Source organism: Megascapheus bottae, unplaced genomic scaffold (assembly GCF_031878675.1).
Source record: "Megascapheus bottae isolate mThoBot1 unplaced genomic scaffold, mThoBot2.hap1 H_2, whole genome shotgun sequence".
In the NCBI taxonomy this organism is placed as follows: Eukaryota; Metazoa; Chordata; class Mammalia; order Rodentia; family Geomyidae; genus Megascapheus; species Megascapheus bottae.
This window is the reverse complement of record NW_028327859.1, coordinates 706,031-727,597: the sequence shown is the minus strand read 5'-3', so window position 1 is coordinate 727,597 and position 21,567 is coordinate 706,031. Positions and strand designations below refer to the sequence as shown.

The 21,567-nt window shown below is 37.4% G+C and overlaps 1 protein-coding gene across 1 annotated transcript in view; it reads right to left on the bottom strand.

Annotated features, from left to right (window-relative positions):
* Positions 1-20,511: 20,511 nt before the first annotated feature.
* The window catches only part of LOC150038949 (G patch domain-containing protein 2), a 131,315-nt gene continuing 130,259 nt past the window's right edge, over positions 20,512-21,567 (bottom strand). Inside the window, exon 10 of the mRNA XM_090328175.1 lies at positions 20,512-21,208. Within this exon, the coding sequence (XP_090184301.1) occupies positions 20,988-21,208 (221 nt within the window). The 3' untranslated portion in view covers positions 20,512-20,987. The remainder of the gene's footprint in view (positions 21,209-21,567) is intronic.

The following is a 21,567-nucleotide window of genomic DNA, read 5'->3' as shown; positions in this document are numbered from 1 at the left end:
GTGAAAGTTTGCTCAGAGTTTTATTTATGTCATTTTCTCTATGTCGTTTTCTCTCAAAGTTATGACAGTGTTATTTGGGGTAGGGGGAAGATACAGTCTGTATAAATGTGCCAAAATTCAAGGTGAGGATTCTAAATTTTCATTTTGCTACCTGAGTTGTAGTTCACAGATGAAGTACTACTGTAAAATGTAAAATAATTGTCAGAATGTTGGTTAGGTTTCATTCTAATCACTATTGAGTGTAATAAAACTATATTCTGTCAGGTGTTGGAAATGGAAAATGATCCATTGTTTAACTCTAAAAAAAGTCTACAGAAATGGATTTGAAGGTAACCAAAAATAACTAAGGCATTGTGTGTGTTATTTAAAAATGATTAAAGGATTGAATTAGATATTTTGTATGAAAGAGAGACCCATGAGGGAATTGAATTCCCCAAGGAAAGTCCAAATGAGTCCAATATACTCTGAATATTCTCCAGGTATTAGTACAGCACTACTTGTAACTTTGAGTAGCCTGATACAGTATGCATGAGTGGTAATCTTTCCAACAGGTAGCTGGGTGTGGGGGGAAAGGGGGGCATGTCAAAGAAGTAAGAGCAAACAGGATTTACGTCCTGGTCTTTAAATAGCACCTTCAAAAAGTTATGGCCTGTCAAGCCATTCGTAAGCAGTATTTAAGAGTTTCTAAGTACACATTCACATAGCATTCTCACAGGACTTAGGGAAAGACATTTCAGATTGCTGGGTCAATAATTATCATTTCATTTCAGGCCACTGGAAAATGAACTGGTGGTGGGTTCTTGAAGTATCCTTGTTCTGAGGTATAGTACATTGGACTGGGCCTTGGAAAGGTTCCAAGGTTCTACTGAATTTGTTTCCAGAATCCCTGGAGATGTAGGCTTCATGAACCAACTACATCTACAGTTCTGATTTTTCCATGTAGATGACTTGGGGGCTGTGGGGAGTGGGGGATGGTGGGATGGGCACAGACTTTTTATAAACCCAGGACAGCCTTAATAGTCTCTAATAAGCTAAGTCACTTGTGCTATCTAAAGAGGTTTGGAAACAAAGTAGTAATGAAATTATGTGAGAAAGCATTTAAATTTGTGTAGAAATTACCTATTTTTAGTGCTAAGATTTACAGTCCAAATATCTATTCCTATATGATGGCTTGTATTTGCTTTTATATTCCTAGAGAATGGAATTTTGTGGGGCTACTAAAAAACTATTGTAGATGGTAAACTAGTCCTGATACTTTTAAATAAAGCCAACTTAAACAAATTTCATGAAAATTTGGTGCTTTGTAAAAAAAAAAATTCAGGTACACATAGAAACTTCCTAACAGGTAGGAACCATCCTCTAAAGTTACTTTATGACTATCCATAATAATTAAATTGATCTCCTAAATACCTTCTTGGCTCCATCACTGCCCCTCTCCCATTTTTTTTTTCCTTTTTTCTTTTTTGCAGGTCCTGGGGCTTGAACTCAGGACCTGGGTGCTATCTCTGAGCTTCTTTGTATTAAGGCTAGTACTCTACCGCTTGAGGCACAGACCCACTTCTGGCTTTTTCAATGGTTTGTTGGAGATATGGACTGCCTGCTGGGTTGGCTTTGAATAGTGACAATTAGCTCTCCACCTCCTGAGTAGATAGAAATACAAGTAAGAGCCACCAGCCCCAGTCCATGACCCATATTTTATGTTTTCGTTTTAAATCTGCTGTTTATCCTTTATCAACTTAAATTATATCTAAGTAGTTTTAAAGGAAATCACATTTTCTATGTTCTATGTTTTATATTACTATTCTCATCGTCAAGATTTATAATGTTTATTTTTCTTCAGGGACTATTAGAACTCCCCCCCACACACACCGATTGACTAAAAAATAAAACTAAGAAGTAGAAGCTGAGCTGTTATGATTGTGTAAATGTTTTCCATTTTAGAACCAACAGTTGCAGCCATTTAAGAGAGAGACAGAGACTCAAGCATTCCTATTACTTAAGCTTTGCTGGTGGCAAATCTTTCAACGGAGAATTTTTTTTCACCCTTCTGTTTTTATTTCTTTCCCTTTTTCCTCTATTTCTTTTTTTTTGAATCCAGTGAACTCTAGTTTCATAGTTTCCTTTCCACTTTGTTAAATGACTTCAGTAATTTTTGCCCATCATTTTCTAGCAGTGAGATTCCTACTAGGCTCAAAAGTAGCGTGCCTTCTAAGCTCTGGTCTATGTAAGCACTTTGCTCTTGCTGTTTTCTGATACATTTATGGCTATAAGAACACGAGGTTCAATTCTTTGACAATGTTAACAGCACTATTCCAGTGATTATTTCTCGCACCCATTTGTTATGATGAAAAGTCTGGTTTGTATTCCTTTGTAGATACATGTTTTGCAGTTTCTCCATCACTCTGGGTGTGTCATGTCGGATGAGATCTTACCGAATTCTTGCTCGGATGGCCTTGAACCTCAATCCTCCCCATTTCTGCCTCCTGAATAGCTCAGGTGAACAGGTAGGGTCAGCATGACCAGTTTGTTCTAGTGCCTTTAGATTGCATTTTTCTTCTTTTGGGGGTCTGTGTGGGTCCAGGTGGCTGCTCGCCTGTTCTTGTGTTTGCTCCATGGTGGTCTCAGGGAACACCATCCTTTCTCATGGGCTGCTGTTTCTTCCATTTGATCCCATTCATCTTTAACATAGATGATTCTCAGAGGTTCTGGTCTAGTGAAGATATTCTTTGGTGGTATTTGTCCTTTCATAAAAATCTTTCTGTCCATCTTAATGAGCTATGAGATAGGTTTGTGGGGTTGGTCTATTACCTGGCATCAGAGGCCAGGGACTAGGTATTATATCATTTGTCTTTTCATTTTGATTTAGAAAGAAATCAAATAATTATTTTTTGTGAGACATATTCTTTTAAATTTCAAATTTTTAGCATTGGATAAGATATACTTCAGAGAAAAGATTATTACCAGGCATAAAAAACTTAATTTTATAAATATATAGGGTCAACCTATTAGAATAACATAACTCACATACACACATACATACATGTATACAGTAGCACAGTTTCTAGATGAATGAAATACTGTTAGAACTGCAAGATAACTGCTTATCTGAAGATTTCAATGTGTCCTCTCAAAAAACTGATTTAACTAGTAGATAGCATAACCTGAATGATATAAAACAATTGAACAAGAAAATCAGCCAACTTGACCTAATTGACAGTTACAGAACATTTCACCTAATGACAGTAGACTGCCTAGTCATTTTGAATATATGCCAAACAAATCTCATATTCTGACCCGTAATACACAGATACATCAGAAAGTCTCCTGATACATCAGAAGTTCAAGGTATAAGCAGATTTCCGTTAAAGATTTTCCAAGGTTTTCACATTAGTTAATTCCATAATCCTACTTGATCAGATTCGTGAGCCCATTAGACGGGGAAAACAATTCTCTTGGGAGGGTTTGTGCAGCACTTACTACAGAAGACATCAACAAAGGAGAATACACCTGTCAGAATTGCAAGAACTTCCATCAATATTTGAACCAGAGAATCCAACCTTTCACAAACAAAAGCCAAAAATAACTCCAGAAGCGCGATAGGGAAAAGGTTCCTTTCCTTCTCGGCATCCCTTTCTCACTTCACCCAGCCACTGCTGTTATCACCGCGTTTTACCTGCTCCGGCCTATGTTGGATAGCCAGTGATTTCAAGTGGAGTGATTGCTAGTCTCTGTTCTAGATTTTTATATTGGACTTGTAATTTTTCTTTAAATTTAGGATTCTCCTGTTTGTAAAATCTCAGCGTTATGAAGCTTGAGCCAACCATTAGGAATTAATCATGCAATATACACAGTTGAAAGTGTCACATAGAATTTATCATGTAGTTTATTTCCAGTGGGAGGAGGGTTCAGCAAACCTAAAAGTTTGTTTTAAAATCGCAACTTTACTCTTCCTTGCTTGCATTTTCATGACCCAATGGTCCAGAAGAAATGATTAATGGATAGATTATACAGTTCTTTATAAATACAAAGTGCAAATACTATGAAATGGAAGACACATACTTCACTGTAGTACTAGTTGGAGTTTTGGGGAACAATTTATGTATCACTCTTAAGTGTTTCTGTGCTCCATTTGTATTTTAGTTTAATCTAGAAAATTGGGCATTCAAAACGTAACTGTTCTTAACACCCTACCTTTAAAAAACATATTTTGCAAGCAAATAGAAATCCTATTTAACTATGCTTATGATCTCTCCTTTAAAATTGAGGGAAGAAAAGGCAAAATTGTCTTTGCCAATGTAGAGAAGAAATTCCATTGCAGCCAGTCATCACTTAATACCTACCACTGACTTAAGCAAGTACTTTCTCTAAATCATGAATCAAATGTGTGAGCACTAGAATCTCTCAGAATATAAATGAGCAAAGCAAGAATATTAAGACAATAGAGGTTTATCTAATGTGGTTGTTGTTCTTAATGTACTGTTATTTCTTTTCCCTTTTTTGCCCTTATGGTTAATCTCATATTGTTAACTGCATCTGACTTATTATATATATGTGTGTGTGTGTGTGTGTGTGTGTGTGTTTATTTGAAATAGGGAAGGGAAAAGGGGAAAAACCAAGATGATTGGGAAGGGGTATGTGGGGGGGAAACAGGGACAAAATCGTGGGAAGGGGTATCAATGTTCAAGAAATAATGTACCTTCTATCTGGTGAATGTAAGTGTAAGCCCTCTATATATTATCCAGACAATAACATAAAAAAAGAAAAATTAACATTAAAAAGTCCACCGTGATAACAAAGAAAGGCTAAGGAAATGGGAAGACTATGTGGATTTTTTTTTATGGTTGATGTTAGTGTAGTCTAGAGCGGGGACTATTGTTTTTTAAAAAAGCTAAAATAAAGATTGAACTGAAAGTGTTTAACCATTTAGTTGTATATAACTTGCTGAGGTTGCCATACTAATGCTCTGAGATAAAGAGATCTTCCCTTGGAAGGGAAAGTCAGAGAAGCCAGGAGATAAGCAAAGTTAGATGATTAATCTCAGCCATCTTGACACCCATAGGTTTATGCAGACTTAAAGACCACAAACATTTCCTGCTCATTGTTAACTCCAATCATTTTTATCAATCAGTTTATATGTTAATATAACATCTATAAAAGTGATCTCAGTCTTCACAGATAGACAAGTTGCTAAGAAATTATCAGCTTGAGGATGTAGTTAATTGAAGAGTTCTTCCATTTTACAGACTTCAGTGGAGACTCTGCTGCCAAGCAGGAAAGCATGGAAGCTCCTACATAAAGAATACCATGTGATCATTTTGTTTTATGGCAATGCTCTGAGTACAAGAAAGAATGCAAATACCCTATGCCTATCCTAGCAGAGCAGGTTAACACAAGATTAAAAACCTGTATGCTATTATCTATTGGGTGTCAGGATGGTTCCTGATTTTGGAATTTCTTCATTACTTTGCCCTTCTGAGCCACAGAATTGTGTAACACAAGCATGTTGATCCTTTTCCGTATACTAATTCTCCCTTCGAGACTTAAGCCTTTTCACACCTAGCTTTGCTTCTATTTTTATTCCTATTATTACAGTGGTCTTTGGGCTACCAGCTGCTTCTTTTCAGCATTTATGAGGATTTAGCAGTTGTGTCTTTTATTTCAGTGGTAGGGAGTCCAAAGTTCAACTCTAGCAAGGGGTCCATCACACAGAATTTTGCGGATGGATTATGCATGAGGCAGGCCCACCCTTTTGCTCTGATTTCAGGTTTATGGGCTTCCTCTTGCCTCAGGACCTGTGGAAAGTCGCTTTCTCTATACCTCCCAGAGTGGGTGTGTGGAGAGGGAGAGAGGAAAGCTTTAGGCTAAATTACCAAATCCTGTATTTGTCCACCAGCAGGCAATAAGTGAAGAAGCTTAAACATCGCATTCCTACTGTCTGATGCCCACAGACCCTACAATCAAACACAGAGACCATATTCTGAAACAATTGCACCGGATGACGGTTTATTATGGAAAGCGTCAGTCTTCCTAAGAATGCTTGCCAATAAAAACAAAGTAGAAAAACAAGATCTCTTCATAATTTCTACTCCATGAACCATACTTTTGTAGATGATGGCTGAGTCCTTATTCAGATTTAAAGACCACATTGGGTAGATGGGACCACTTATTCATACAGGGCCCAAGATGGAGAAAAGCTTGCAGGCATCCAGAAACATTCATCAGAGAGATGGGCTGCTTTCTCTAAGCCCATCTGAGTCTGCCCAGCCACCACCTCTCTCAGCGTACTGACAACCTCTGAAGATTGAGTTAAACACAAGGTCCAAATAGCAGTCAGGACTAATGGGCTCCCTCTTATTTGGTGTTAGAGTTGGGATTTATTATCCCACAGAATGATTTTATAGACACCCTTGAGTCAATCCTTTATTTCTAAATCAGTTAGGTTTGACACCTGGTAAACTTTTGTAAAATGCCAGCAGGCCTCCCTAAGAAATTACATTGACCAGAAGGCATGTGAGTGAGTTAGGTTTTGTTGTCACCTCTGGCAAACGTCTTGTTTACAGAGTTCTGTGAACTTTCCTCTCAGTGATGAAATTTGGCCAAAGGGAGTCTAGGTGAAATATTTGTACTCATTTCTATTGCCTTTGCTTGAAAACAATATTTCCTCTCAAATAAAACTATAGTCATTCTGACTTTGGATATGAGTAAGGAAACTAAGGTTTCCTTAGTATTCTCAAAAATCTGAGGAAATTTTAAACATCTTTCTTTCTTTCTTTCTTTCTTTCTTTCTTTCTTTCTTTCTTTCTTTCTTCCTTCTCTTTCTTTCTTTCTTTCTTTCTTTCTTTCTTTCTTTCCTTCCTTCCTTCCTTCCTTCCTTCCTTCCTTCCTTCCTTCCTTCCTTCCTTCCTTCCTTCCTTCCTTCCCGAGTGCCTTGGATCCAATCTATGTCATTATGCATACTAAGAAAGACTCTATCATTGAGCTGTATCATCAGCCTTGGCATCCCTCATTTTTGCAAGTAGTCATTGGACTTTTGGAGGATTTTTATTTGCTTGTTCATTTTAAGTTATCTTTAAGTAGCTGTACAAAAGGATTTAACTCAAAAATATAAATTTATGAGTACAACACATCTTAACCCTTTTTATTGTTCCATAGCATAGCAAATTGTGTGTGTGTGTGTGTGTGTGTGTGTGTGTGTGAGAGAGAGAGAGAGAGAGAGAGAGAGACAGAGAGACAGAGAGAGAGACAGAGAGAGAGAGACAGAGAGAGAGACAGAGAGAGAGAGAGAGAGAGAGAGAGAGAGAGAAGAGAAGAGAAGAGAAAATAGACCATTTTATTCATAGCTTTATTCAGTTAGTTAAATTATGATTATGGGCTATTTGTCATCATGCAATTTGATTTATGGTCAAAGTAGCCTAACTAGAGATAGGAAGGTAGATAGGAAAAATAAATAAAATAGCAAGCGATTGTTCTTCTAAAGAAAGTGTAAGTAGTTTTTTTCACCCTGTTGGTAAGTGCCCAGAAAAATATAAATGAAGTCTCAAATTGGTAGAAAAAGGTGAGCTTTAATCCAATTTCAAATGGAAAAAGACTACTGAAAAAATATACTTAGCTACAAAGGGAAAATCCAGAAAATGGGAACCAATGCTTGCGCATTTGAAAATGCTCATTGGGTTAAATGATAAATAAGAAGAGACTTCTGATAAGAGTAAGGGGGTTGGATGCACTGATATACCATTCTTCTCCTGTGATCAACATTCATTAATTCTATAAGGAATTATAAACAAGTTCAGATCAAGAATTCATTTTGATTACTTTGACTTTTTTGTGTGTTTGTGTGCTAGTTCTGGGACATAAAACTCAGGGCCTGCACACTGTCCTTGGGTTTTCTCAAGGATAGCTCTCTACCACTTGAGCCCCAGCACCACTTCCAGCGTTTTCTGTGCATGTGGAACCAAGGAATTGAACCCAGAGCTTTTTGCATGCTAGGCAAACATTTTACCATTAGGTCCCACTCCTGGAAATTTTGATAACTTTGGGGCAGCTGCCATGGACCCTACATCTTAGTTCACTGTTAAATGACATTATTGATTGATGTTGTTAGCTATTGACAGGAAAGAGCAACATAGATTTTGTTTTCCATCCAATGTATTGACATCTGATTAGATTTAAGTAGTTGAACAAATGAGTTCCCATTTGACAAAGCAGTTTATGAATACAATACATCTTGATAAATGTCAGCCATTTCGACATTCTCACTCATCCCTCTCCTACCCACTCCTTCCCTCATGTATCTTAATTTTTTTGTAGGATTCACATTGGACCCTGCATCTTCCCAATTAAAAAATCATGTAAGGTAGTATTAGAATTCCTAGCCAGAGCAATAAGGCAAGAAGCAAGCATAAAGGAGGTCCAAATAGGAAAAGAGGAAGTGAAACTTTCCCTCTTCGCAGATGACATGATTCTGTATTTAAAGAACCCTATAGAGTCCACTCTCAAGCTGCTTGAGCTGATTCAAAACTTTGGCAAGGTAGCAGGGTATAAAATTAACCCTCAAAAATCAACTTCCTTCCTATATGCCAACAATGAGAGGAATGAGGCAACAATCAGGAAAGCAACTCCTTTTGCAATAGCCTCAAAGAAAATAAAACTTTAAAACCCTGAAAAAGGAAATTAAAGCAGAGCTGAGGAAATGGAAAAACCTAGATATATAAGGCCATATAGTATAATGCTAAATGAAAGGATCTCTAGGATATAGAAAGAAAAACCATATAATGAGTGATTGTTATCCTTAATGTACTATGTTATTTCTCATCTCTTTTGCTGTCCCTTGGCTATCTCATATTGCTACTTTGTTATATGATATATTGGATATATGCGTATTTGGTTATTTGAAATCGGATAGGGAAGAGGGGAAAACAAGATGAGGGGCGGGGGTGGTGGGAGGGAAATGGGCACCAAGACATGAGAAAAGGTATCAATGTATGTGAAGTAATGCACCTTCTATCTGGTGAATATAATGTAACCCTTCTATTAATTACAGTAAAAATATATGGAAAAAATAAAATTAAATAAAACCTTACCTGTTGTATGTAACTGTGAAAAAAAATCATGTAAGGTTGGTATTCATCAGCATGCATCACTATATTGTATCAACTATCTGTAGCTGCCATTTGCATAGAAATAGGTTTCCACTCACATTGGCTAGTGCCAGTAAGTCTGCTTTGGGGCTATTTAAATAGCATTCCCAAATCCATGTTGGATGGCTCCAAAGAGATGCTAAGTCTCTTGTGTGCAAGAGGTACTGGATAAAATCTTCACCAATCCTCACAGTGGCTATATGATAGACGTTTCACAAAAACCAACACTTGGTATTCAATTAGATGATAGGAAGTGAGCAGCTTCTGCATGGGCAGAATATGACTATCACTGGTTGAGTTTTACTCTCCAATGAGCTGCTTGCTTACTTAGTCTATCTACTTGTGAGGCACTTACTTTCTTTTTCCCACAGCTGCAAAAGTCTGATCAAAGAATGGGCCCAGGAAAATCCATGTTCAAACCCTGTGCTTCCCATCAACAAAAATGGACAAGAAATCGCCACACCCTGTATTATACACACTGATAAATCTTTGGCCTTTGCTGCCAAAAGTGTTGTGTGCATGGAGAGGCAAGTATACTCTTTGGTGTGTTAGCCCATTTTGCCTATCACTGACAGAACTGGCTAAGATTATTGATTTTAACCAAGTCAATCATCTCACTAAATAATATGGTAAAACATCATTAAAATAGATGGTTCTGTTTCTGTCTTGTATAACCCAGTTTCATTTTCCTTTTGTTTAAGCCAACCAATACTCTTCCTATTTAAAACAAAGAGAAGTCTTAAAAAAAAACTCTATTTCTTCTAGATGCTTATGTCTTTAAAATATTCTTGGGGTTATTAAACCTCCATTCTGGCGGCTATTTAGCCAACTGTGTTATTCATTGCTTATATTTTCCTTAAAGTCAATCCCTTTAGCCTTTAATCATTTGTCTTGACTTTTCTCTGAACCCATTCCAATTCTTCAAATTGCATATGGAGCGAAGGTCACTGACCCTGGACCCCAGTTCTTTAAAAGAAAAACCATCATTTTCTTCTTTATTGTTCTGGGAAATCATGCTTGGGCTTTGGTCCAAGGCTAGATTGTCAAGTTCATGTTACTCTGTGTCTATGAACAGGAGTCTGGCATGCCATGAGACACATATCACGGATATTACCAAATGTGAGTTAAGCAGACTTCGAATTTCAAATTTGTTGTAATTACAAAATGGGCTATGTTGTAGTATGCCTGTTCACTATATAGTATTTTCAAAGTGATCATTCCCAGAATCAAGTAACACACATAAAAAATATTTGAAGAAGACATCAAAATCTTTGATACCAATTTGTTTACAAAGAAACATTTAAATATTAGTTCAAATATCTGATTTTTAATGATTTAATGGGTTTTTTTGTTGTTGTACTGCTTATAAATTGTCTGTAAATAGTAACAAAATATTAATTTGGACTTTCTGCTAATTTAGGAATGAGATTTGTCCTGGTCAGTGTGCATCAAGGATGTATCATTTACTACTATGAACCAGAAGTGCTGAGATGATCACACTTGCTGTGTTGCATGGCATCCCAGTACACAGGAGTTACTCAGAATTAGCCATTCTTCCCCTCCCCCACCCCCCTCCCGTTAAAGCTCTTCATTTTGAAAATCTGGATATGGAAGCCAGTGAGTTTCCAACTGGTAAAAGAGAGATCAGTTTTGAGTCTTCACCTTTTAGCCCTTGGCCAGTGCTTCTTTTACTACGGTAGCTCATTGCCTGCGGTGGGGGTGGGGGGCAGATTCTCAAGGAAAACAAGAATGGCTTTGTGTACCTTTGCTTTTCCTTCTTCCTTAGGGAGGGATCTGGTACTACTGGGTTGGAATTCAGTGGTAAACTGGAGGCAAGAATGAGGGGAGATGTCACTGAGGGAATCCCATTTTTTGGCCCCAGTGACATTCATTCTCTCAGCTACCATCAATAGGTTGGCTCACTCCAGTGTATTTTTCTTTCTTTCTTTCTTTTTTTTTTTTTTGCCAGTCTTTGGGCTTTGTTTCCCTCAAGACTAGTGGTCTGCCACTTGAGCCACAGCACCACTTCCAGCTTTTTTCTATGTATGTGGTACCAAGGAATCAAACCTGGATCTTTGTGCATGGGAGTCAAGCACTCTACCATTAGGCCAAACAGTGTATGAGTTTTTATAAAAGAAGAAAGCCACGAGACAGAAATACACAAGGATGTAATTTCAAATTCTATTTCATAACATTGCTCTGCTATTTTTAACTGTCAAAAATATAAAGTGACTCAGTGAAAAATAGTGTATGAACTATATCCATTAACATAGTTCCAAAGCAAAGTAACAATCAGAATTGTTTCAGTTTTAGAATTCTCTGAAATAATGGGCCTCCCTGTTGATAGGAATGACAGCGTTAGAATTTCAGTTAGAATTCGGCTCAATTAAAAGAAAGAAAGAAAAAAAGGACAGATGATGCATTCTGTATCATCTAATTTAGGAATGAGATATTCCTTTGAAACACTCTATTGCTGCAAGAATTAGAAGTTACAATAGCTCCTTCAAAATTATAAATTCTTAGATGATTGCACAATTAAAGAAAATTCTGTGGGTCAAGTGTAAGAGTGCATTCCAGTGTTTTATAATACACTTAAATACTAGCCAATATCCAGCAGAGAATTAGTATTACATACAAGCAACAGAAAGCTTCTTAATTTAGCCTGTACAAAAGGAGACATTTATAATAAGATAAAGGAGACCTTGTGGGATGGAGGATAAGTCCTCTGAAAAAAATTATAACCATGGTAGAATGCTCTGGAGTCCTGTATTACCCTGGACAGGCTGTTATTTTACTTGCTCCTCTGCTAATGCAAAATCTAAAAACTGGACAATTAACTGTTATTATGATTTTAGATTTGCTTTATCTGAATCCATGATGGATATTTAATAAATACTGGCTTAAGCATTTCAGCTTTTATCTTTTCCCTCGGTTAAGTATTTAATGATCTGTAAATAAGCACTTGAGAGAACGCTAACTAAAAGGGACCCTGAGCTCTTCTACAACGTGAAAAATCTTTGTGTCACTTGAATTACTCATCCTCTGATTCATCTGTTTGCTCATAAAATGTTCAGGTTTCCATGTCCAGTATTCTGTCCAGCACTCTAAGGGCCAGTTCCACGCTGCTCCTCAGGGAAGGAGTCTCTGCATTTCCCCATAGAGAACTGCTTTCTTCCACAATCCCAGTGGGGTTCCTGTCTTAGAGTATCATATGACCTCATTCCCAGCAAACTCAGGAATTTTCTCTTTCATTTTTGTTCCTCTGGTAGGCTATGCATTTCCTTTATGTCTTTTACACTTTTCCTCTGTCTCCATTTCTCAATGGTTTCTGTATTCATAAGAACCAGACACACCTCGGATACATTTTTAGTCCACAGGTGAAATTCTTAGAAATTTCCTGAGGAGAACCATAAGGTCTTGCTCTTTCCCAGCCTTGGCAGATGGTCCATTTATATTCCACCATGGAAGACGGTGCTGAGACGAAGGCAGCAGTTTGGTGATACCTGATCTGGTTCTTCAATTGTATTTTTGGCCTCCAATGCCTCTTTGAGATCATTCCTCTAGTCATTCTTTTATTCTCCATAATCTGGCAGGCATTGTTATGGAACACACTTTCAAAAAAAAGACCATGGAAACAGCATTTCTAGCTGTGTCTTTAGCTAGTTTTCTATTGTTAAAACAATCCTAGGCCAAGTTTCTCCATGAGGGCTAGGTTCTGGGTCCTACAGTTAATATCTATGGTTCTGCTAGAGCAGCATAAAGGCAAGAGGCATGGTAATCAGCAGAGAACCAGTGCTGGCATGGATGCTGACTCTGAATGACTAGTTAGGTGGTTTCTGTTTTTAACAGTTGTAGGCTTTTTCATTCTTTTCTTTTTTAATGTCTTAGTACCTTTTATAATCTTATTGTGTCTTAAAAGCTTAATCTCACTTGGAGCCACAGGCACTTACTGTTAACTATATGTCAATCAATGGCTATGAAATTAGGAATATTATTTCATATGACTATTTTTACTGGGATCCATTGGCAAAGTAAAATTGTGTTTAACACTCTTCATCAACAATCTCTCCCCATGCTGTTAGGAAGAGCAGACAAACAGAAATAACCACTTCTTCACTTCATTAGAAAGAGGAAAAGAAAAAAACAAAAAACAAAACTACTATGTCCCAGACATTGTGTGCTAGACATTGTCCTTTTCTCTTTCTCTGCTATGGCATTCAAAACTTATAACCATGTTTGGTCCAGTCTCTAAAATTGGGCAAAACTTGAGCATTTTTTTTTATGCTTTTCCCTTCCCTTTCTCCCTCGTCCCTTCTTAGACCATTAAAGCATGTCTTATACTGATGTTCTTAGCTTGAATGAAATATGGCACATGCTGCTTTGACATTTAAGTCTGGACCTTTCCAGAACTGGTTAGTATTCACCAGCTATCCATGTGCTGCCCTCCTGTGAGCAGTCTCTGGGAATCATTTGGCCAGTGCAGCTGCTCTAGCCAACAGATTACAACCAGAAGTTACATGTGTCCTGCAGTCAAGACAGTTAAGTGTGTATTTGCATCTTCTACCATTCTTTGTCTGCCAGAAAGGTGGGAGACAAGAGGTGCCCAGTGCTCCTTTAGTTGACAGGCTTATAGTAACATATGGGTACCTGACAGGTGAACAAGGAAGACTTGTTTATTCTCTACAAAGCGAGGACTGATCCTTAGTCTATACATATGTCACTTGTAAGCAGAGGTTCTGGGATGCTGTTCCCTCCTATTCCTGCCCATTCTGTATTCTTAATCATCTGCATTTTCTGTGAAACTGAAACTTCTTAGGACATCTTCCTTTATGCTAACTAGCCTAGGAATCAGAAAGACATTGTATTATACAAGGAGGAGTATTTGATTTCTATTATACAAACAGTTGGTGAGACTGGAGAACTGACCAAGAATTTGAGCTTCAAATTATTGGGTTATTCTTCTAAGTTAGAAATATTTCAGCCAAGGTCCGTTGGCTTAAGAAACCCTTAGAACTGATTGGCCTCCAGAACAAGATGACATTCAAGCTTCCCTGGGAGTTCTTCTGAGAATGCAATCCTGAATACACTTCTGTATTGTTTCAGGACATTCCTGTCTGTGAAAATGCCTCATACATCTCCCTGTTATCTGAAAAAGTGGAGAAAGACTATTTGCTTTGATGTAATCAGATTCTCTGGAATTTAATCCTATATGCTATTTACGGCTGGGCTAGCCATTCGAAATTAAAATGAACCTTTCATCCATGTGTATCGTAAATGGGCATTTATCAGGATTATATGATTTTTGCAATCCATCTGAATACGTAACCAGAATTTGTTTTCTTTCTGTTTCTCTATGTAATTACCATGCAACAATAACAAAACTGACATGTTTGAAGAACAGATAAAATGCTGTAAATTGGCCAGTAATGGTGATATTTCCTCATCTTCTGAAAAACCCATTTATTCTCTCTCAACAAATCAAGGCACTGTCAGCCTATACTCATCTTGTGGCCAGAGGGGCTCCACCAATTTCTGGATGTAAGTGAGTCCTGGAATGCAGATGAGGCTAACTAAGGAAGGCTTTCAGTGCAGGCAGCTGGTCTTTGCTTGCCTCAATTTCTAAATCACCCATAATGGGGCCAAGACCTCCCAAGCACTAAAAAGAGCGAGCTGACATGCTGGACAAACTGTTAATTTTTTTCCTGAAGAAGCTGCTATATTGCACATCTGTCACCACAGCGCAGACAATTACTCACTGAGTCAGGAGGAAAAAAAAAATCTACTGCTTGTTTCTAGCTGAGTTGTTAAAGACTAGTGGAGAAACACAACAGTGCAGGGAGGAAAAGCATGCCAGCTTCCTGTGTGCTCTGCAGATCTTTGGTCAGCTTAGAAGGTTGTCTGGTAATGTTAAAACATGTGAAGTAGACTATAATGTATCTTAAAAAATAGAATGAAATACAGAAATGGCACAATAAAAATATGTATATGAAGATATAAGAGGGTTAAGAACAAAGTCTCATAAGAGTAGGGGCCACAGTGCTATCTTGCTGAGTCCTAAATACACTATACAAAGGGTGTTAGATGGTGTAATTCCTTAGAAAAATGAAGAGTCCAACAGGATAAGTACTAGGAAACTGGCATTTGAAAGGTCTGAGATGAGGTGAAGGGGAGGGGTACAGGAATGAGAAAATGGGGTTGGGCTGTGCAGTCCTAATATTCAATTCCTATCCTCTTAAATTAAGAAAACTGAGGGAAGGAGAGGTTAGGAAAGATGGGGAAGAATGATGAAATAATGAAAAGGATGCATCGATCCAGATGAATTGTGTTTATAAACGGATTTGTGGAATGGTAACTCTTTGTACAACTACTTAAAGATAGTAAGATATGATTAATAGAAAAAGAATGTGTTAGGACTACTGCATTTTACATTTTGCATTTACATTTTGTACCTATTGAGTTTGCTTTCAAGTATTCCCCATTTATCTGAAATTGTTCTCATCCTTTTACGCCTCTTGCATGCAACAAGGACTATCAAACCCAAGAGCATCTCAGCCATTAAAGGGGGGACAGCAGGATTCCAGACCAGCTGGTCATCTAGTAATCTAGTGGGATCTGCTTTAGTTTCTCTCACCTCCCCTCCTCCCTCCCCCTCTCTCCCTCTCTATAGCAAAAAACCCCAAAACAACAACAAAACAAGGGTTGTATGTGCTAGGGAAGACAGCCAGTAAAGAATCACAACTTTCTTTATATTTGGCTTTCAAGTTTTCATCCTTCAAAAATTAAGGAGTAAAGACATGGCATTCTAATAACCCAATCTGAGTGAGGTCTGTGAATTTGAGAATGATTTAGACTGTCTGGCAATTCAAAGAGAGGAGACAATTCTAATGTACAGATAAAATTCAGAGTGGAAATAGTAGATCATACTCCTGGCAGTTAATGGCATTGACTCTCTCGAGACAAATCTGGATCTACTTAAAATGTCAGGTGTTTAAAGTAATGAGTCTTTGCTTAGTAGGAACCCAGCAGAAGGAGCCTTCATGGTCCACTTGTCAGCTGAGTATATATCACTGTGAGCCCGTTAAATAAATGAGTATTTAATACCTATTGGATAAAAAAATACACTTACTTTAACAACTTTACTGTTTTTGGAGGAACAGATAAAATTTAATCAATGTAAACAGTGAAATGCTTTTTATAGCAAAGAAAACTCAGCACTTTGATGACTTTTACAAACTATTCAAAATGTTGAAGCAGTTTTATGAGAAGCACAGCTTTCCAGAAGGAAATAGAATGAGTGTGTCTCATGGGATTCTGACTGCTACTTTGAGGAGCCAGATAATGAGACTCATGCTATGTTACAACCATACAATCCTTGTGTGGAACAAGACCTGAAGCCAGTTCAGTTTTAGGGGGAAAAAAGTAAATCTTTATAGCTCATAATCAGCTGTGTATATGTTGCAAATATATTTACCAAATATTTTCTGTAATTTGAGATATTGAAAAATTGCAGAGCCAAGAAGCAGTAATTAATTTAACTGTACCCATAGTATTACATATTCATTGTCAATGGCTAAATGTGAATCTTTTTATTCTTTCAGCGTTAGGGATTGAACCCGGGACTAAATGCACGCTTTGCCAAGTGCTCTACCACTGAGCTAAATGCCAAACTTAAAATATTGCAAAGTATTTTCACCTCTCTCTTTCATTACCTCAAGGTTAAAAGGGAAAGAATTGAAGTTTAAAGATGACTACATAAATAACATTCTAAACATTTTTTTATTCTTTGTTTTTCTATACCATTAATGGCTGTCTGCCAAAAGGAAACAAATGAAAAATAAGCAAAACTCATGTGTCGTTAACGACTTCATTTTTTAGTACTAATTTTGATCATTTTTTTCTCTCTTTTCTTTTTGGATGGGGAATATATAAGTGAAGATGGCTGAAAAAATGTCAGCCATCTGACATATGTCTCTTTTATGAAATATTTGCTTAAAATGAAATGCACTGAAGTGAGGCAATTAAGAGAACACTAATTGAAATGTTAAACTAAACATATTAATGAAACATTTTGCAACAATTGCATACCTATATACTTTGCATACATATATGTGCTTCAACTATATCCATATACACACATGTATTTTTTTTTTTTTTTTTGCCAGTCCTGGGCTTAAGCTCAGGGCCTGAGGACTATCCTTGGATTTTTCTCAAGGCTAGAACTCTACCACTTGAGCCTCAGCACCACTTCTGGCTTTTTCTAAGTATGTGGTACCAAGGAATCGAATCCCGGTCTTCGTGCATGCTAGGAAAGCACTCTACCACTAGGTCAAACTCCCAGCCTGTATTTTTGTGTGTGTGGGGGGGAGGGGTGTCATGGGGCTTGAACTCAGCCTGGGTGCTATCCCTGAACTCTTCTGCTTAAGAGTACTGCCCCACCCCTGGGCCTAGACAGTGTCCCTGAGCTCCTCAGCTCAAGGCTACCGCCCTACTCTTCAGCCAAGCCTCACTTCCTGTTTTCTAGAGGTTAACTGGACAAGAGTCTCAGGTCCTTTTGTGCCTGGGTTGACTTTGAACCTTGATCCTCAGATCTCAGCCTCCTGAATAGCCAGGATTATAGGTGTGAGCCACCACGCCCAGCACACACATGTATTTTTAACTTATCCTACCATAATATGGGTTATAAAATCTATCAAATGCTGAGCCAATTTAGTGGCAAATTTTAGTTAACAATGGATTTTCTTTTAAAAAGTTATCAACTAGTATGAAAATAAAAGTAAGCAAATTTGAGAGGAATGCAACCCTAAAAATTATACTAAGAAAAAAGGAAAGGAAATGATTTAGTTCTAACCATACAGTCTGGCTAATGTCAAGTAAAACAAATATATAAGAGGGTCACAATGGTAACAGAGTGGTCTTAGCCTGTCTTGGTGATGGGAGGAATGCATGATTTGGACAGTGAGGAAATAAACCTATGAATTTAATTTTTTTAGTACATCTAATGAATTAGTAGAAGATTAGCTTCATGAGGGAGAAGAGGAAATATTTACTTTTATTTGCTGGTCTTAGGGCCTAGACTCAGGGCCTGGGCACTATCCCTGAGCCTCTTTCTGCTCAAGGCTAGCACTGTACCACTTGAGCCACAGAAACATGTCAGGCTTTCTCTGAGTATTTTATTGGAGATCAGACTCTCACAGACTTTCTTGCCCAGGTAGGCTTTGAACTGCAATCCTCAGATTTTACTCAGCGCCCTTAGTAGCTAAGATTTTAGGTGTGAGCACCAATGCCCAGCTATTACTACTTTCAAAAAGAGAAAGGAATGATACATTCTAAACCATGAACTCATTTGGTGCTTTGGACTCATGGGAAAATTAACTTACAAAAATTAGTATAACTACATATAAAACATAGATTATTAGTAAGTCTCCTGAGATACTTGACTTATGCCAATAATTTTATATTTTAATTGTTTATTTCTCCAGTTAAACATCAAGTATATGCTTACCTCTCTCTCCTTCTTGCACTGGGACTTGAACTCAGGGCCTCATGCTGTTATATTCTTTCTCTCACACTTTGTACTCTACTACCTAAGCTTATTTGCTGGTTCACTGGAGATGGTATCTCTCAAAATCTCCTGTCTGGGTTGGCTTCCAAATGTAATGCCAGGATCTCAGACTCTTGAGTAGCTAGGATCCTACTGTGCTTAGGGCCTGAATGCTGAAGGCATCCTAGATGGCCAGGGGAAGCTCAGGATGTTTCCTTTTAACTATCGTGAGTGGTGATTCTGTACAGTTAAACATTTCAGGAGAATATGCTATATTCGAATCCTCGTGGGCCACAGAGAAGGCTCTAGGCATCAGGATAAAAAAGTGTCTCCTCCTTGTGGGAAGTATGAAGATAGATGTTTTGGGTATTAAAAAAGTTCACTGATTTCCAGATTTACTGCTGTTTCATAATGGCAACAATGAGAAGCATTCCTAAAGACAGCATCCTTTATTAGGAGCTGGCTAGCTGTTCAGTATAGACATCTTCACTAGGAGAGTTCTGCATCCATTAGAATCGGGTAAGGTGAAAAAAAAAATGATAAGCAAGTCCTTTACGAAACCGAGGCCTCAATGTTTCTAATCAGTGATTCGAAATTGAGCTTTCTGAAATTCTGGGATGTTAGAATATCTTCAGGAAGAGTTTTTTTAAAAAGCTTTTTAATGCACCGTTAAGTATAATTTATGATTACAAATAAGCTTCAAAACTTATATATATAATCTTTCCTATCTTCCTCACTGTGAAGTAGAATGAACATATGGGGAAAAAATCATTAAAAAAATGACAAGTCTCTTTTAGTAACAAGCTTGTAAAAGAAATCACATAACAGAGTTGCTTTAAGTAACACAAATATTCTACTGGAGGTATAGTGTCCTAATTGACCCCTCCTTTGTATCATAATACTTCCAGAAACCAGGGTAATTCTCAAAACGCACGCATACATTTGGCAAATCATTAAGGCTTTCTTTTGAATGGCAGGTTGATTTTCCCCTCTGTAGTTGGCAGCCTTTTTTTTTTTTTTTTTTAAAGGAAATCACTTGAGAAAGTTCTGTCACACGTCTATGTCTGTACTTTCTCCATCATCTTTAAAAACTTTTTTTTTTGGCAGTTTATAAAAATGATAATTAAAAAAAAGCCTATTAGAAATTCACAGGGATTATCTTGAACTTTACTTAATCAACAAAGGCAATTACTAACAGAATAAGAACTTCATTCTTTTAATGATGATAACACCATATTCTATGAGCAATTTAGATTCTCTATTCTCTGGCATGACTAAGAAAATGGTTCAGAAATTACTCTATCCTAGGCACAGAATAAGACTGACTGTTATATTTAATTTGAAAATAACAGCCTAGATCTGAAAAAGGGCAGGTTGGTCTACTCTCTTTCTGGTACATAGTCAGGGAATGGCCAGAAATTTGAATTGTTGGGAGAGTCATTTAAGTATTCAAATAAGTTGGCTCAATAGTCTAGTAACTTGCTTCAGCGATTATAATCTAAAACCAGTTGGCTATACCTTGAGTTGATCTTTGGGAAGTGAGAGGTAGACAGTGGTGGTAAATTCAAAATACACTTTTCTTTCAACCATTATTTTTCTGTTTTAAGTGAGGTAAAATTTATAAAGTCTGTATTAAAATAACATTTGGGGCACTATGGTGATAACAGTGATGATGTGTATTCTCAAAACATCCAGGGAGATATTGTTATTTGTCTTCTGTGAAATTTATACTACACTTACTAAAGTTAAGACATTTAATGGATATCACTCTTCTTAGAAACCTTTCACAAGAAAGCTAGATTCAAGGAGAGAAAATTGCCAAACCTTTCAGAGATTTGTTTAGCACTTTATCAAATAGGAAACTAGATCTTTTGGGCCACCAGACCTCTTTCTAGACCAAATCATTTAACATAAACATGACAGGAAACACAATCTTTTCTGGCCTAGCCTAAATTTAGAAACTACTGGGTGTTCTCACACTTTCTTGTACATCAAACACATACATGAACTGAGTAAAGCATTAGTAAGTACTGACATCTAAAAACCACAATAAATAAGAGACAAAAACTGTCCTTTATACCTAGAAATAACTGGCAATTACTGAGGAAACTTCAAGTGCAGAGGCTTTAGCACCATGGACTCTGATGAAATTCCATCTCTCAGTGTAGCAGGATTATCTGAAATTAGGAACTAGTGAGATGAATTTGGGTGATGGAGTTTTCTGCCTTAAACCCAGAAACTATGGGGTTATTTTACTACAACTGCATACGGGATGGAAATTGTAACACATGTCTTCTTTGCTTTCCTTCTTAAGTGGATTTTCCTGAATTGGGATTAGTAGTTGCAGGAGTGCTTTTTGGTAGTGGAAATCCAAGTCCTAATCCCTTTGGCCTCTGCATGGCTTGAATTGGCTCAGAGATTCCCTTGCCATCTCGTCCCAGGCCTGACCCAGGTGTCCAGCCCATATTCTGAAGCATTCGATTTCCAATGTTGCTTTCTAGGATTGGCTGGGCATTTTCACCTATAAATCCTGAAATGAGAATATGACAAAAATAAGTTAGCATGGAGGCATTTTTTTTTTTTTTTTTTTTTGCCAGACCTGTGGCTTGAACTTAGGGTCTAGGCACTGTCCTGGGGCTTTCTCAAGGTTAGAGCTCTACAACTTGACCCACAGCACTACTTCTGGCTTTTTCTATTTATGTGGTACTGAGGAATCGAACCTGGGTCTTTGTGCATGCTAGGTAAGCACTCTACTATTAGGCCAAACTCCTGGCCTCTGGAGATGAGTTTTAATAACTGTAGTTCTTCTTTACTACAGAGCAATCATAAAGTTGATTTTCAAGGACCTTTATGAAACTTTAAATTTTAGATCTGGAAATAATGAAAATA